This window comes from Haematobia irritans, chromosome 3, assembly GCF_050003625.1.
Source record: "Haematobia irritans isolate KBUSLIRL chromosome 3, ASM5000362v1, whole genome shotgun sequence".
Lineage (NCBI taxonomy): Eukaryota > Metazoa > Arthropoda > Insecta > Diptera > Muscidae > Haematobia > Haematobia irritans.
The window spans coordinates 135,246,108-135,265,466 of record NC_134399.1 but is presented as its reverse complement, the minus strand read 5'-3'; the positions used below and the strand labels follow the sequence as shown (position 1 = coordinate 135,265,466).

The 19,359-nt window shown below is 32.9% G+C and overlaps 1 protein-coding gene across 1 annotated transcript; it reads right to left on the bottom strand.

Moving 5' to 3' along the window:
- Positions 1-10,065: 10,065 nt before the first annotated feature.
- LOC142229404 (uncharacterized) lies at positions 10,066-11,295 on the bottom strand. The gene is made up of 2 exons (XM_075299958.1): positions 11,217-11,295; positions 10,066-11,131 (listed from the first exon to the last, which is right to left on the bottom strand). The coding sequence occupies exons 1-2, from the start codon at positions 11,222-11,224 to the stop codon at positions 10,114-10,116; spliced, it is 1,026 nt and encodes a 341-aa protein (XP_075156073.1). The 5' UTR covers positions 11,225-11,295; the 3' UTR covers positions 10,066-10,113.
- Between the last annotated feature and the right edge of the window lie 8,064 nt (positions 11,296-19,359).

Genomic DNA, 19,359 nt, shown 5'->3' with positions numbered 1-19,359 from the left:
CAATGCTAATTTTACTCCCTGTGCAAAATTTCAACTAAATCGGAGTTAAAAATTGGCCTCTGTGGTCATATGTGTGTAAATTAGGCGAAAAATATATATGGAAGCTATATCTAAATCTGAACCGATTTCAACCAAATTTAGCACGCATAGCTACAATGCTAATTCTACTCCTTGTGCAAAATTTCAATTAAATTGGAGTAAAAGATTGGCCACTGTGGTCATATGAGTGTAAATCGGGCGAACGATATATATGGGAGCTATATCTAAATCTGAACCGATTTCAGTAAAATTTGGCACACTTGACAACACTATTAATTGTACTCCTAGTGCAACATTTCAACCAAATTGGGGTAAAACTCTAGCTTCTGGGACCGTATTAGTCCATATCGGGCGAAAGATATATATGGGAGCTATATCTAAACCTGAACCGATTTCAATAAAATTTGGCGCACTTGACTATAGTAATAATTGTTCTTCTTGTGCAAAATTTTAAGTAAATTAGGGTAAAACTCTGGCTTCTGGGGCCATATAAGTCCATATCGAGCGAAATATATATATTGGAGCTATATCTAAATCTGAACCGATTTCTTCCAAAATCAATAGGGTTCTATTCTGAGCCAAAACACATACTTGTGCCAAATTTCAAGTCAATTGGACTAAAACTGGGACCTAGATTTTGATTACAAAAATGTGTTCACGGACAGACGGACATGGCTATATCGACTCAGGAGCCCACCCTGAGCATATTTGCCAAAGACACCATGTGTCTATCTCGTCTCCTTCTGGGTGTTGCAAACATATGTACTAAATTATAATACATATGCACTAACTTATATAATTCCACAGTGTGGCGCAGGGTATAATAAAATGGTACAAATTATTTAAATTTAGCCGAAAAAATGCTAAATCCACTGTAGAAAAATGAATTCGCCTCACACCTTAAGAAGTGATGCAAATTCAGTGCAGCGGCTGTTGAAATGGTGGACATCCATCCTATGACAAGCCCATGTTAAATTCATCCCTTCTGCGTCAATTTGGCACCACTTCCGGATCAAAAAAACAAACAAAAAAAACATTTTCACTAGTTTTTTGGCGACGCTTTTTTTGCTGGGATTTATATCGATCCATTTATGGTACCCCCCACAATAAAACTACAAATTAGTATTTAAATGAGTTTAGTTATATTAGCCAGAGTCGGAGTCGAGGCTGGTGAGAAATGCTGGAGTCGGAGTCGAGCAAAATTGGCTCTACTCCACAGCCCTGCACCTAAGTGCTCAACATGCACTCGGTTATAACATATAGTTCACAATTTCAATTTGATACTTCAGTTAATTCAATTTAATTTGTTCATTCATTTCAGATACATATTCAAATATAGAAATTAATTCAGTAAGTACAATTCAATTATACATATTTCACTAGGATATTTTAATCAAGGTAAAGTTGTTAAACAGGCTTCAACAATCAGAGTGGCAAAAGGGCGTCTGCCCTCGTAATCAGATGATACCTTGAAATTGCTTTGGATTTCCCAAACGTTCGTTTTTCGTTCATATAACGAACCAAAAAGTCGGTTCGATCCAATTGTGCATCACATTTGCTTACATTCGCTGAAAGTTCTTCATACTACACATTTATTTGTATTCAATTTTCCATTTCTGTATTTTTAACGAATAGTTTCCGTTCACAATATTTTTCAATTTCCTCTCACGAAAGAGGATGGGTGCGTGCGAGGTCGTTTTCCTGCTTATTCAGGAATACAATTTCACAATAAATAATTTGTTGCTCGCACACACACACACACACGCACTCAAATACAAAGGAGCAAGCCTTTACAACGTTACAGAGTGGAATAAACGTTTATTGATTGACTGATTGAGTGACCTCAAATGCGAGAATTGGGAATATGCGGCGGTATTCGAATGACATATCGAGACATTTGACTCTTTTATAAAACCGGATGAAATCCAACAGGACCCAGAAAGGGACACTTTGGTGTGGTTAAGTGGTTGTGTAATTGAACGCTTGGTGCCTTCACAGCAAAAAAAAAAAACGAAAGAGAGAATGCAAGCATTCATATTCATTCGAGCAAGTATTTGTGTAACAAGCCACGTCTGTTGCCTAGCCACGATATAAATATGTACAAAAACTCAATCTGATTTTTGAAGCATATGTTAAGGCTGATGAGAGAAAGAATTGCAATAAAGGGTTGTGAAACTTGATAATATCGCACAGTAAGTTTTTACGGTCATATGTGGAGAGTTCGAATTTTATTCGAAGAAATATTACAAAAAATTATCTTTTTTTATGAAGGGTTTTAAAAGCGAATTCACTTAACTTCACACGTATCAATATATAGTAACAAAAAAGACAAATTAACATTAAATAATGAATAATAGCCCAGCAAAAAAATTGGAAGTTGTTCCACAAACATTTCTTTTAAAGCGCATCCCGAAATCCTCCATCAATTTTTTTCCCACTTCCGATGCAGTCCTTTTGGACAATTCCACAAACATTTCTTTTAAAGTACATCCTGGGATCCTCTATCGATTTTTTCACTTCCACGGAAGTTCTTTTGATAAGGTTTAGCAAATTACGATAATTTTTATTTTTTTGTTTATTTTTAATGGAAAAAATATATTTATACAGAAATATATGCAAAAAATAAAAGCGATGTATAACTTATGAAAATATTTTTTAGAAAAATATAAAAACAAATTGTCGCTGGTGAGATTTGAACCAGCGTTCTTTATTTTTTCATTCATAATAATAAAGAACATCTCAGGAAGTAGTTATAAAGTCATGCCGTGGTGTCATATTAGGTTCATATCACAAACATTTGAATAGACGTCTTGATGCATAGTGTTCAATGGCGTTTGTGGCTGAGTGTGCTAAGGCGTTCTGTTATGGTGCCAACAGACCCAGGTTCAAACTCCGGTGGAAGCGGAGAAGTTTTTCAATTTCTAAAAATTTGATAATAAGAAAATAAAAGTGTAACAAAAATACTGAAATAAAAATAACAAGTATATACGGCCGTAAGTTCAGCCAGGCCGAAGCTTATGTACCCTCCACCATGGATTGCGTAGAAACCTCTACTGAAGCCGATGGCAAGGTATCTTAAAACTTCCTAACACCGTAATATATACCACATAGTCTATACGTGGACTTATTAAATACGTATATAATTAAGTTTAAAGTTTCTATAGAAATAAAATTTTGACAACATTTTCTTTAGAAAAAAAAATTTTGACAACATTTTCTATAGAAATAAAATTTGGAAAAAATTTTCGGTAGAAATAAAATTTTGACAAAATGTTCTACAGAAATAACATTTTGACAATGTTTTCCATAAAAATAAAATTTTGGTAGATTATTTTTGGCTCGAGTGGCAACCATGATTATGAATTTTTGTGTGATTGGGGATCGGCTATATATAACTATAGACCGATATGGACCAATCTTGGCATGGTTATTAGCGGTCTTATACTAACACCACGTTGCAAATTTCAACCGGATCGGATGAATTTTGCTCCTCCAAGAGGCTCCGGCATCAAATCTGGGGAACGGTTTATATGGGTGCTATATATAATTATGGACCGATATGGACCAACTCTTGCGTGTTTGCTAGAGACCATCATTCTAACACCATGTTCCAAATTTCAACCGGATCGGATGAATTTTGCTCCTCCAAGAGGCTCCGGAGGACAAATCTGGGGATCGATTTATATGGGGGCTACATATAATTATGGGCAGATATGGACCCATTCTTGCATGGTTGTACCAAATTTCAACCGGATCGGATGAATTTTGCTCCTCTAAGAGGCTCCGGAGGTCAAATCTGGGGATCGGATTATATGGGAGCTATATATAATTATGGGTCGATGTGGACCAATTTTTGCATGGTCATTGGAGAACATATATCAACACCATGTACCAAATTTCAGCCGGATCGGATGAAATTTCCTTCTCTTAGAGGCTCCGCAAGCCAAATCGGGGGATCGGTTTATATGGGTGCTATTATAATTATGGACCGATGTGGACCAATTTTTGCATGGTTATTAGAGACCATATACTAACACCATGTACCAAATTTCAGCCGGATCGGATGAAACTTGCTTCTCTTAGAGCAATCGCAAGCAAAATTTGGGGGTCCGTTTATATGGGGGCTATACGTAAAAGTGGACCGATATGGCCCATTTGCAATACCATTCGACCTACATCAATAGCAACTACTTGGGCCAAGTTTCAAGTTGATAGCTTGTTTCGTTCGGAAGTTAGCGTGATTTCAACATACGGGCGGACGGACATGCTCAGATCGACTCAGAATTTCACCACGACCCAGAATATATATACTTTATGGGGTCTTAGAGCAATATTTCGATGTGTTACAAACGGAATGACAAAGTTAATATACCCCCATCCTATGGTGGAGGGTATAAAAAGTGAAATTGAATGTAAAATGCATTGGAGATGATCCAAGTTTGCACTACTTACGGATCACAAATTGGGATCCAAACTACTTTTTTGGAAGCTCTTTTTTAGCATAGTGTTGTAGTCGTTATTAGACATTGGGGTAATCCTAGAATTTTAAGAGTAATCTGAGATGAGCATGATTAAAATCGAAAGCGTTACGAAACCCTTAACATAATATGTGGCATTTTCGTGAGCGTATTTTTTTGGAAATTCGTTACTCACGCACACTTACTCACTCTCACGCACGACACTTGTATGGCTAATCACGCCCACGTACGTTCAGACCGGTGCCATCAACGTGACGCACGACTCTATTACTAAATTAGCATTTTCTACAAAATTCAAAATTTCCTAATTTTTTATACCCACCACCATAGAATGCCGACTGAATGGGAATATAATAAGTTTGTCATTCCGTTTATAACACATCGAAATATCGATTTCCGACTATATAAAGTATATATATATAAAGTATATATATATATATATATATATATATATATATATATATATATATATATATATATATATATATATATATATATATATATATATATAATATATATATATATATATATATATATATATATATATATATATATATATATATATATATATATATATATATATATATATATATATATATATATATATATATATATATATATATATATATATATAATATATATATATATATATATATATATATATATATATACTTGATCAGGGAGAAATCCTAAGACGATATATGCATGTCCGTCTGTCTGTCTGTTGTAATCACGCTACAGCCTCCAATAATGGCGCTATCGTCCTGAAATTTGGCACAGATTCATTTTTTGTTTGCAGGCAGGCCAAGTTCGAAGATGGGCTATATCGGTGCAAGTTTTGATATAGTCCCCATATAAACCGACCTCCCGATTTGGGGTCTTGGGCTTATAAAAACCGTAGTTTTTATCCAATTTGCCTGGAGTTGCCCCTATATAGGCCGATCTCCCGTTTTGACTAATTTGTATTCTATTTGACTGAAATCCAAACCCTGAAAGTATATTCTAGGTCCACCCATAAGTACTCCGAATATGGTGCGTATTGGTCCACGTTTTGATATAGCACCCATATAACCCAATCTCCCGATTTTACTTCATGAGCAATTTTTATCCAATTTGCTTGAAATTCAAAGTCTGTAGATATTCTGGGTCCATACATAAGTACGTAATGATTTTGTATTCCTGTATACTTCCTTATATGTAATAATAATTGCCTTATATGTAACTATTGAATCAGAAATGAGTTCTCATCTAAGTGATTTAATCTTATAATTTTTACAACTATTACTGACCAATTTCAATTGTTTATAAGTAGATATTTTGACAATTTTAAACTATGATTTAGCGATTGTCTAGCTTGTTATTTTGTTTTTAATAACTCTTTTTGGCTTTCTCTCATTTGGATTTGTAAAATATAATATTTTAATAAATAGCCATTCATTAACCATTGACGAGATATTAAAAAAAAAACAAACTCATTTGAATATGAACGATTCTACGTCATTAAATTAAGCTAATATCAAAGGGGTTTTATGGCTACACATAAATCACACAAAATCTCTTAAATGAATCAAAACCTAGTCCATATCAAATTGAAACAAATCACACCAATTAAAATACCATTGATTTCTCTATCCATAGACCAATGCGATGTAATATTATGTAACTGATGCAAATTGATCCCGTTATTGGAAATTTGTTCGAAAATTTATTCATCCATTTGGATGATTAATTTCATCCTCATTGGTTATAACTGGAAGAAATTGAGACAAATGCAATTATTGCTGGAAGGAGAAAACCGTAGTATTGGTCATTAGAAAATAAAATGAGGGCAGGGCCTCCCATATAAGATTTTGTATACCCACCGCCATGGGATGGTCATGGGGGTATGATAAGTTTGCCATTCTGTTTATTTAAATATCCAAATTTGCATGTCTGACTATATAATCGATATATAGTTTTGATCAGGGTGAAATTTTAAGATGAAGCAATCGCACTGAAATTTTGCACAAAACTCACCTTTTATCAGCGATATGGCTTCATATAAAGCGATACGACCTGATATAGGTCGATTTCCCGATTTGACTTCCCAAGGACACGAAAGTCGCAATGCTTATACAACTTAATTTAAATTAGAAATTTAGGGTATTTATGGACCATAAAGAACACGTTACCACGGATGCCTCAGCTGGTAGAATTCTACCATAAATGAATTTTTTATTGTTTCGTAGATTTGTAGAATTCTTGATGTATCGGCATATTTTGCAAACTAATCCTCTCCAACTAATTAAGTTTATCCGGACGATAATACCCGTATCCAACATTTCAAACAAAGTTTTTGACAAAATTTTCTATATAATTAAAGTTTTGACAAAATTTTCTATAGAAATAGAATTTGGACAAAATTTTCTATAGAAATAAAATTTTGACAAAATTTTCTATAGAAATAAAATTTTGACAACATTTTCTATAGAAATAAAATTTTGAAAAAATTTTCTATGGAAATAAAATTTTGACACAATTTTCTACGGAAATAAAATTTTGACAAAATCCTCTACGGAAATAAAATTTTGACAAAATTTTCTATAGAAATAAAATTTTGACACAATTTTCTACGGAAATAAAATTTTGACAAAATTTTCTATGGAAATAATATTTTGACAAAATTTTCTATAGAAATAAAATTTTGACAGAATTTTCTATGGAAATAATATTTTGTCAAAATTGTCTAAAGAAATAAAATATTGACAAAATTTTCCATAGAAATAAAATTTTGACAAAATTTTCTATAGAAATAAAATTTGTATAAAATTTTCAATAGAAATAAAATTTTGACAAAATTTTCTATAGAAATTAAATTTTGACAAAAGTTTCTATAGAAATAAAATTTTGAGAAAATTTTCTATAGAAATTAAATTTTGACAAGATTTTCGATTGAAATAATATTTTGACAAAATTTTCTATAGAAATAACATTTTGACAAAATTTTCTATAGAAATAAAATTTTGACAAAATTTTCTATAGAAATTAAATTTTGACAAGATTTTCGATTGAAATAAAATTTTGACAAAATTTTCTATGGAAATAAAATATTGACAAAATTTTCCATAGAAATAAAATTTTGACAAAATTTTCTATAGAAATAAAATTTGTATAAAATTTTCAATAGAAATAAAATTTTGACAAAATTTTCTATAGAAATAAAATGTTGATAAAATGTTCTACTAAATAACACTTTGACAAAATTTTCTATAGAAATAACATTTTGACAAAATTTTCTATAGAAATAACATTTTGACAAAATTTTCTATAGAAATAAAATTTTGACAAAATTTTCTATAGAAATTAAATTTTGACAAGATTTTCGATTGAAATAAAATTTTGACAAAATTTTCTATGGAAATAAAATATTGACAAAATTTTCCATAGAAATAAAATTTTGACAAAATTTTCTATAGAAATAAAATTTGTATAACATTTTCAATAGAAATAAAATTTTGACAAAATTTTCTATAGAAATTAAATTTGTATAAAATTTTCAATAAAAATACAATTTTGACAAAATTTTCTATAGAAATTAAATTTGTATAAAATTTTCAATAGAAATAAAATTTTGACAAAATTTTCTATAGAAATAAAATTTTGACAAGATTTTCGATTGAAATAAAATTTTGACAAAATTTTCTAAAGAAATAAAATGTTGACAAAATTTTCAATAGAAATAAAATTTTGACACAATTTTCTATAGAAATTAAATTTCGACTAAATTTTCTATAGAAATAAAATTTTGACACAATTTTCTATAGAAATAAAATCTTGACAAATTTTTCTATAGAAATAAAATTTTTACACAATCCTCTACGGAAATTTGACAAAATTTTCTATAGAAATAAAATTTTGACAAAATTTTCTATAGAAATAAAATTTTGAGAAAAATTTCTATAGAAATAAAATTTTGACAAAATTTTCCATAGAAATAAAATCTTGACAAAATTTTCTATAGAAATAAAATTTTGACAAAATTTTCTATAGAAATAAACTTTTGACAAAATTTTCTATAGAAATAAAATTTTGACAAAATTTTCTATGGGAATAAAATTTGGACAAAATTTTCTATAGAAATAAAATTTGGACAAAATTTTCTATCGAAATAAAACGTTGACAAAATATTCTATAGAAATAAAATTTTGACAAAATTTTCTATAGAAATAAAATGTTGATAAAATTTTCTATAGAAATAAAATTTTGATACAATTTTCTACTAAATAAAATTTTGACAAAATTTTCTATAGAAATAACATTTTGACAAAATTGTCTATAGAAATAACATTTTGACAAAATTTTCTATAAAAATAAAATATTGACAAAATTTTCTATAGAAATAAAATTGTGACAAAACGTTCCATAGAAATAAAATCTTGACAACATTTTCAATAGAAATAAAATCTTGACAAAAAATGCTATTGAAATAAAATTTTGACAAAATTTTCTATAGAAAAAGAATTCGTTTACTTTTGGGTTTAGTGAACTGCCTGAATTTATTCTGATAATTGGTTGATAGTTTTGCTGCAAGTAGAAGATGCTGATGAGGAATGTGGTAATTCTGAAACGTGTTTCCATCCAACCATCTTGCAGCCTATAGGGCTTTGCCCTAATAAATTTGACAAACATTCTTTTCCTCTGTTGGTTAAGCTACACCTGTAGTTTAGTCAATGCATGGTTTTAAGCTGAAATCAAAAAAAAAAAAAAACAACGATTAAAGGAAAAAAAAACCAACAATAACAAAACAAAACGAATAAGAAAAAGATTTTTGACAAAAATTTCTATAGAAATAAAATTTCCACTAAATTTTCTATAGAAATAAAATTTAGATAATATTTTCTATAGAAATTTAATATTGGCAAAATTTTCTGTGGGAGTAAAATTTGGACAAAATTTTCTATAAAAGAAAAAAAAAATCGACAAAATTTTCTGTAGAAATAAAATTTTGACACAATTTTCTACGGAAATAAAATTTTGACAAAATTTTCTATAGAAATAACATTTTGACAAAATTTTCTATAGAAATAACATTTTGACAAATTTATCAATAGAAATAAAAATTTGACAAATAATAAATTTTTTTTTTATAGAAATAAATTTTTGACACAATTTTCTATAGAAAAAGGAGTTTGACAAAATTTTCTATAGAAATAAAATGTTGACAAAATTTTCTATAGAAATAAAATGTTGACAAATTTTTCTATAGAAATAAAATTTTGAAGAAATTTCCTATAAAAATAAAATTTTGACAAATTTTTCTATAGAAATAAAATTTTGACAAAATTGACTATAGAAACAAAATGTTCCCAAAATTTTCTATAGAAAAGGAATTTTCCCAAAATGTTCTATAGAAATAAAATGTTGATAAAAATTTCTATAGTCATACAATTTTGACAAAAAAGTTTGTTTTTTTGTTGCTACTCTCTTTTACTTGGATGTTAATTTTGTTATCCATTATCTATTCATTCTAATATTCTGGTCTTGTTTTATCATTGAGATATCATGTTAGTTCCATTTCTGGAGAATATGGAAATAATTTTTCATTCTCCTTAACTAATCAATCTTTGGATTTTTTATTCAAATTTAAATTTTTCATAGCCAATATTTCAGTTTCTAAATAATGGTTATCGTCGAATTGCTGTGTAAATCTTGGAAAACCCTGCGGGGACGTATCGATTTCAGTGAAATTCCAGTGTGGTATATTCACACTAAAGTGACAAGCACGAGCAGCCTCATACAAACACTCTAACGGGGTATCCTTCTCTTTGAGTTCAGTTAAAGAAATAGTTGGACTAGGTTTTTGTTCCAAATAACTACCATAGGACATCAGGGGTTTTCCATCAGGATTGTTGGAATCACTTTCAATTATCACTTCAGTATCATTCCCATCAGTGGAAAATTTAATGTAATTTGGGAACATTACAGAGGGATCTAAATTGCCGTTCTTTTGAAAGGTATTTGCAAATATTGAAGTTGATTGACTTCTTTCAATATTCTCGGATATTTGTGGTGAAACTCTTCCAGCAATCATACCATTCACATATTTGTTTGGTGTTTCTGATTTTTTGATTTTAATTTGTTTTCTCCAATTGTTCATATCATGTAGTGATGGAAACATGGTATCTTTCATAGGATCTATTACTGGACATTCGTTATTCAAACCAGATGCCATATAAGGAGTATTATGAGTTGTAATCGAAGGACTACCTCCAGACAAAACTTCCGAATATAATATTCCTGAAGGACTTGATACATGTGATTCTACAGATTTATTTAGCTTATCATCAATTTTACTATAGATTTTATGCGACTGTCTAGGGCGTAACTTTTTCTTCTTTCCATTGAATTTGACAATAGAGCTGTCAGATCTTTTCCAACTTGAAGATTTTATTCTTTTCATATTTGTAGAGTTTTCGTCTTCCGTTGAAGAATTGTCAAATGTTTTCGAAGGCCTAGCATCGTGTCTCTTTGAATCCCTGTAGAACTTCTTATGAGATTTTTTCTCCAATTTTATGGGAGTTTTGATTTTATTATTAAGAGTCTCTTTCCTTTGGGACAGATTTGATTTATTTTTACTGAAAATTAAAATTGACCCTATTTAGGACAACTTCTCTACAGCTAACCTCAATATTGGAAAATTTGTAATAAACAAATACATACTCCGACATTTTATTATAAAGTTATTTTATTTGATGATATAAGTCAAAACAGATGTTTAGAAAATCAATGCCAACTAGTTTTGAATTTTGTAATAAAAATATATATGACTGTAGTCCAAACTGGATCCATACCCATACCCAAGTTGTTGCACAAACTTTTCATTTTAACCACATCCAGGGTGCCACCGTGATGCAATGGTTAGCATGCCCGCCTTGCATACACAAGGTCGTGAGTTCGATTCCTGCTTCGACCGAACACCAAACTAAATTTTTCAGCGGTGGATTATCCCACCTCAGTAATGCTGGTGACATTTGTGAGGGTTTCAAAGCTTCTCTAAGTGGTTTCACTGCAATGTGGAACGCCGTTCGGACTCGGCTACAAAAAAGGAGCTTAACATGGAATCGGGCAGCACTCAGTGATAAGAGAGAAGTTCACCAATGTGGTATCACAATGGACTGAATAGTCTAAGTGAGCCTGCTACATCGGGCTGCCACCTAACCTAACCACATCCAGGGATCTTCTATCAACTTTTTTTTTCACTTCCGATGAAGTTCTTTTGGACAAGTCTTAAAATATGCTATGATTGACCGTCTTAAGTTCAAAGTTTTATTATACCCTCCACGGTTTGTAACTTTGCCATTCCGTTTGTAACACATCGAAATATTGCTCTTAGACCCCATAAAGTATATATATTCTGGGTCGTGGTGAAATTCTGAGTAGATCTGAGCATGTCCGCCCGTCTGTTGAAATCACGCTAACTTCCCAACGAAACAAGCTATCGACTTTAAACTTGGCACAAGTAGTTGTTATTGATGTCGGTCGGATGGTGTTGCAAATGGGCCATATCGGTCCACTTTTACGTATAGCCCCCATATAAACGGCCCCCAAATTTGGCTTGCGGGGACTCTAAGAGAAGCAAATTTCATCCCATCCGGCTGAAATTTGGTACATGGTGTAAGTATATGGTCTCTAACAGCTATGCAAACATTGGTCCACATCGGTTAATAATTATATATAGCCCCCATATAAACCGATCCCCCGATTTGGCTTGCGGAGCCTCTAAGAGAAGCAAATTTCATCCGATCCGGCTGATATTTGGTACATAGTGTTAGTATATGGTCTCCAATGACCATGCAAAAAATGGTGCACATCGGTTAATAATTATATATAGCCCCCATATAAACCGATCCCCCGATTTGGCTTGCGGAGCCTCTAAGAGAAGCAAATTGCATCCGATCCGGCTGAAATTTGGTACATGGTGTAAGTATATGGTCTCTAACAGCTATGCAAACATTGGTCCACATCGGTCCATAATTATATATAGCCACCATATAAACGGACCCCCCACATTTTGCTTGCGATCGCTCTAAGAATAGCAAATTTCATCCGATCCGGCTGAAAATTGGTACATGGTGTTAGTATATGGTCTCTAACAACTATGCAAAAATTGGTCCATATCGGTCCATAATTACATATAGCCCCCATATAAACCAATCCCCCGATTTGGCTTGCGGAGCCTCTAAGAGAACCAAATTTCATCCCATCCGGCTGAAATTTGGTACATAGTGTTAGTATATGGTCTCTAACAACCGTGCAAAAATTGGTCCACATCGGTCCATAATTATATATAGCCCCCATATAAACCGACCCCCCGATTTGGCTTGCGGAGCCTCTAAGAAACGAAAATTTCATCCGATCCGGCTGAAATTTTGTACATGGTGTTGGTATATGTTTTCTAATGACAATGAAAAAATTGGTCCATATCGGTCCATAATTATATATAGCCCCCATATACATCGATTCCCAGATTTGTCCTCCGGAGCCTCTTGGAGGGGCAAAATTCATCCGATCCGGTTGAAATTTGGAGCATGGTGTTAGAATGTGGTCTCTAACAAACACGCAAGAATTGGTCCATATCGGTCCATAATTATATATAGCCCCCATATAAACCTTTCCCCAGATTTGATCTCCGGAGCCTCTTGGAGGAGCAAAATTCATCCGATCCGGTTGAAATTTGCAACGTGGTGTTAGTATAAGGACGCTAATATCCATGCCAAAATTGGTCCATATCGGTCTATAGTATATATAGCCGATCCCCAATCACACAAAAATTGGTCCATATAGGTTCATATTCATGGCTGCCACTCGAGCCAACAATAATCTACCAAAATTTTATTTTTATGGAAAACATTTTTTGTCAAAATTTTATTTCTATAGAAAATTTTGTCAAAATTTTATTTCTATAGAAAATTTTGTCAAAATTTTATTTCTATAGAAAATTTTTTCCAAATTTTATTTCTATAGAAATTTTTTTCGAAATTTTACTTTTATAGAAAATGTTGTCAAAATTTTATTTCTATAGAAACTTTAAACTTAATTATATACGTATTGAATCGGCCTTTTTTAGTTTAATATATACTACGTGTGGACTACCTTGCAATTTAGAAGACGGTGTTAGGAAGTTGTAAGATACCTTGCCATCGGCAAGTGTTACCGCAACCCAAGTAGTTCGATTGTGGATGACAGTCTTCAGTAGAAGTTTCTACGCAATCCATGGTGGAGGGTACATAAGCTTCGGCCTGGCCGAACTTACGGCCGTATATACTTGTTTTTTTTTTAATTTAGTGCACAAATTTTAGAAATTTGCGTTCCTCGGTTAAAGTCGTATATCTCTGAACTAAGCCCAATTTTCCTTAAAGTAAAGAAACACATTTTTTATTAAAAAATCGTCCTTAAATTAACTGAAATATTGAATCTCTAGATTTAAGATAAAAACGCTTCAAATAAAGGCCAAGACTTGTTTTGAGGATTTAGCATCTTTGGTTTAAAGTTTTTTTTTTTAGCATGCCCGCCTTGCATACACATGGTCGTGGGTTCGATTCCTGCTTCGACCGAACACCAAAAAGTTTTTCAGCGGTGGATTATCACACCTCAGTAATGCTGGTGACATTTCTGACGGTTTCAAAGCTTCTCTAAGTGGTTTCACTGCAATGTGGAACGCCGTTCGGACTCGGCTATAAAATGGAGGTCCCTTGTCATTGAGAAGTTCACCAATGTGGTATCACAATGGACTGAATAGTCTAAGTGAGCCTGATACATCAGGCTGCCACCTAACCTAACCTAACCTAAGGTCAAAATCTTTGGATCCAAGTAAAATTTTTTTGGAGTGTGTACTGAATTTGGTGTGTATCGGTGCATGAATTTGGTGTGTATCCTTGGCCTTATATAAACCGTCGTTTTTGGTAAGGCCGATTTCACTTCTTGAGGGTATTGAAGGCGCACTAATGAAAATTACTTGAAACTGAAAGCAACATTTCCAGATTTTATTTCTTTTAATCACTTGAATAATGGGGATAAAAATCTATATATAGAACATGTGTCACATGAAAGGTGCGCATGTGAAAGAAACAGGTAATGTGATTTAGTTGTAACGGCCAGTTAAAAAAAAATCGAAAATCATCAAAAATATTTTTCTGTTGTAAATTCTTTATGGTTGAATAACGCTGAGATAATTTTTTAGTGGACTGTATTTATTCAACTCAGGTTATTGAAGGTTTGTTATATTTCCTTGGTGCATCTCCATGGCACTCGAGGTTTACACCTCATGTATATAAAACTCGTAAATATCTTTGCGCAAATTTTTCTTTATTTTTTGGTGTTATTGTTGAATCTAATGACAACTACGGTTCTACTGACATGAAATCACCTGTTTGCTTTCATTCACAGTAATACATTTGGTGTGTTTAGTTTGATTTGACGTTGAGTATGGTGCATTTAGCGGTTTAAGAGAAGTCGCTTAAACATTCTCCCCCCTTTGCACTCGTGCAACATAGCGGAATATATGTTTTGTTATTGTTGTATGTAAAGGTTTGGTAGAAGTGGGAGAGCACAAGCTTCGTTTTTGTTTTGTTGCTGCTTTAAATTGATGTGGTGTAACCTCAAACTGTTGGGATGTCTGAAAAGTATTCATCAACATATTTGTACGATTCTCTGTTGTTGTGGTTCGTAAAACCAAATGCCGCGTAACGGCAGCTTCGTACAAATAAAGATGTAGTCATATTTTGTCCTCAAATCCAATAAGCTCGTGGAGCTTAGCACTACGTAATAGCACATATTTATTATTTCGAGGCAAATTACTTGGACAGTTCCCTTTGCAGCTTAGCTTCCATCTTTAGATCACTGGATAATTCTGGCTTCGGAGGACCATGAATAACGCTGAGATAATTTTTTAGTGGACTGTATTTATTCAACTCAGGTTATTGAAGGTTTGTTATATTTCCTTGGTGCATCTCCATGGCACTCGAGGTTTACACCTCATGTATATAAAACTCGTAAATATCTTTGCGCAAATTTTTCTTTATTTTTTGGTGTTATTGTTGAATCTAATGACAACTACGGTTCTACTGACATGAAATCACCTGTTTGCTTTCATTCACAGTAATACATTTGGTGTGTTTAGTTTGATTTGACGTTGAGTATGGTGCATTTAGCGGTTTAAGAGAAGTCGCTTAAACAATGGTAGTCCAAACAGAAGACGACAAAAGTAACAACAATAATGCAGTTGAAAGAGATAGCCCCTCCAGCATGAATTGATTTCGATTGTCTGTAACGGATTGAATTATAACCAACAAAAAACCAAACAAAATGTTTGGAGTGTTACTTTCATTGTGAGCTCGAATTGATCGGAAATGACCACCATAAGTTCAAGTAACCTTTTTCGCTACCTAGTGAATAGCATCACTACCTTTATGGAGGTTTTATGTTGTCGCACATGTCGTTGGCTGCTGTTGATGACGCTGCTCCCTCTGTTATGTGAAATTGATGAATGAATAATAAAAAAATAAAAAAAACGAAAGAAATTAAAAATCTATAAACACAAATTTCATAATCAACAGCAGCAAATTGTTACATAAGATTTTCACTTTTTTGTTGTCTTGTGCCGCTGTGCCACCTCTTCTGGAGATTTCTTGATAATGGGGAGGAGAAAAAAATCAAAATACGGTTTATGAGTGAATAAAAAAAAATAATTTTATGTTTAAACCTTTAGGGTATTTCAATGTTACCTGCCGTTTACATTGCTGAAAACAGGAACTATTGTAGTTCATATTTTAATATGATTTCTTTGTATTACCGATTAATGTTACATATTAGGGAAAGTCAAACTGATTGTTGAGTTGTTGTTTTTTTTTTCAAGCGTTCAATGTGGTTTAAGAAGAAAATATGATTTATTAATTTTTTGATACGAATTGAAGTTTTAATTAATCGTATGGTAATAAAATTCATTATAAAGAGGCTTGCAGCACTAGCGGTCAACTTAAAAAAAGAATATACGGCAAGCAAGAATATACGGCAAGCAAGCAAGTTCGGCCAAACCGAATCGTATGTACCCTCAACCATGGATCGCGTAGAAACTTTTACTAAAGACTGTCATCCACAATCGAATTACTTGGGTTGTGCTAATATTTCCCAATGGCAAGGTATCTTCAAGCTTATGGTATATGGGGTCGGTTTATATAGGGGTTACATATAAACCGATATGAACTAATTTTTGCATGGTTGTTGGAGGCTATATAAATACAAACACAACGTACCGAATCACGACCTACACAGATGAAACTTGTTCCTTCGAAAGCCAAATCTGGGAATCGGTTTATATGGGGGCTATATTTAATTATGGACCTATGTGGACCAATTTTTGCAAGGTTGTTAGAGGTCATATACAAACTATCGAATTAGCGTGATTTCATCAGACGGACGGACGGACATCGCTAGATCGACTCAGAATTTCACCACGACCCAGAATGTATATACCTTATGGGGCCTTAGACCAATATTTTGATGTATTACAAACGGAGTGGCAAAGTTAATATACCACCATCCTATGGTGGAGGGTATAAAAAGCGGCAGTGAAGTTAAAAATAACAAAGGAAACAAAATATTTACATATGTAAACAGTGTTACCGTTGGAAATTTTTAAAACGTTCCAAAAAAAAGTAGAATACTCAAAAAAAGTCGCACAATAACAAAAAAGTCGCATACATTTGTGAGGTCTTTTTATACCCTGCTCCACACTGTGGAACAGGGTATTATAAGTTAGTGCATATGTTTGCAACACCCAGAAGGAGACGAGATAGACACATGGTGTCTTTGGCAAAAATGCTAAGGGTGGGCTCCTGAGTCGATATAGCGATGCCCGTCTGTCCGTGAACACATTTTTGTAATCAAAGTCTAGGTCGCAGTTTTAATCCAAAATCTTTGGATCCAAGTAAAATTTTTTTGGAGTGTATACTGAATTTGGTGTGTATCAGTGCATGAATTTGGTGTGTATCCTTGGCCTTATATAAACCGTCGTTTTTGGTAAGGCCGATTTCACTTCTTGAGGGTATTGAAGGCGCACTAATCATGAAAATTACTTGAAACTGAAAGCAACATTTCCAGATTTTATTTCTTTTAATCACAAAAAAAGTCGCATAATAACAAAAAAGTCGCATACATTTGTGAGGTCTTTTTATACCCTGCTCCACACTGTGGAACAGGGTATTATAAGTTAGTGCATATGTTTGCAACACCCAGAAGGAGACGAGATAGACACATGGTGTCTTTGGCAAAAATGCTAAGGGTGGGCTCCTGAGTCGATATAGCGATGCCCGTCTGTCCGTGAACACATTTTTGTTATCAAAGTCTAGGTCGCAGTTTTAATCCAATCGACTTCAAATTTGGCACAAGTATGTGTTTTTGCTCAGAATAAATCCCTATTGATTTTGGAAGAAATCGGTTCAGATTTAGATATAGCTCCCATATATATATCGCCCGATATGGACTTATATGGCCCCAGAAGCCAGAGTTTTACCCTAATTTACTTAAAATTTTGCACAAGAAGAACAATTAGGACTATAGTCAAGTGTGCCAAATTTTATTGAAATCGGTTTAGATTTAGATATAGCTCCGATATATATCTTTCGCCCGATATGGACTAATACGGTCCCAGAAGCCAGAGTTTTACTCCAATTTGGTTGAAATTTTGCACAGGGAGTAGAATTAGCATTGTAGCTATGCGTGCCAATTTGGTTGAAATGGGTTCAGATTTAGATATAGCTCCCATATATAGCTTTCGCCCGATTTATACTCATATGACCACAGAGGCTAATTTTTTGCTCCGATTTAGTTGAAATTTTGCACAGGGAGTAGAATTAGCATTGTAGCTATGCGTGCCAAATTTGGTTGAAATCGGTTCAGATTTAGATATATTCCCATATATAGCTTTCGCCCGATTTACACTCATATGACCACAGAAGCCAATTTTTAAATCCGATTTAGTTGAAATTTTGCACAGGGAGTAGAATTACCATTGTAGCTATGTGTGCCAAATTTGGTTGAAATCGGTTCAGATTTAGATATAGCTCCCATATATATGTTTTTCTGATTTCGACAAAAATGGTCAAAATACCAACATTTTCCTTGTAAAATCACCACTGCTTAGTCGAAAAGTTGTAAAAATGACTCTAATTTTCCTAAACTTCTAATACATATATATCGAGCGATAAATCATAAATAAACTTTTTCGAAGTTTCCTTAAAATTGTTTCAGATTTAAACGTGTCCTATATTTTTTTACTAACATTGTGTTCCACCCTAGTGCATTAGCCGACTTAAATTTTAAGTCTATAGATTTTGTAAAAGTCTATCAAATTCTGTCCAGATCGAGTGATATTTAAATGTATGTATTTGGGACAAACCTTTATATATCGCCCCCAACACATTTGACGGATGTGATATGGTATCGAAAATTTAGATCTACAAAGTGGAGCAGGGTATTATATAGTCGGCCCCGCCCGACTTTAGACTTTCCTTACTTGTTTATTACAAAAATTGTTCTATAAATCAACACAAAAACAATAGAGGAACAGGAATTTTGATATGAACCAATTCCGAAGCCGAAGCTTGTGTACCCTCCACCATGGATTGCGTAGAAACTTCTACTGAAGACTGTCATCCACAATCGAATTACTTGGGTTGCGGTAACACTTGCCGATGGCAAGGTATCTTAAAACTTCCTAACACCGTAATATATACCACATAGTCGATACGTGGTATATATTAAACTAAAAAAGGCCGATTAAATACGTATATAATTAAGTTTAAAG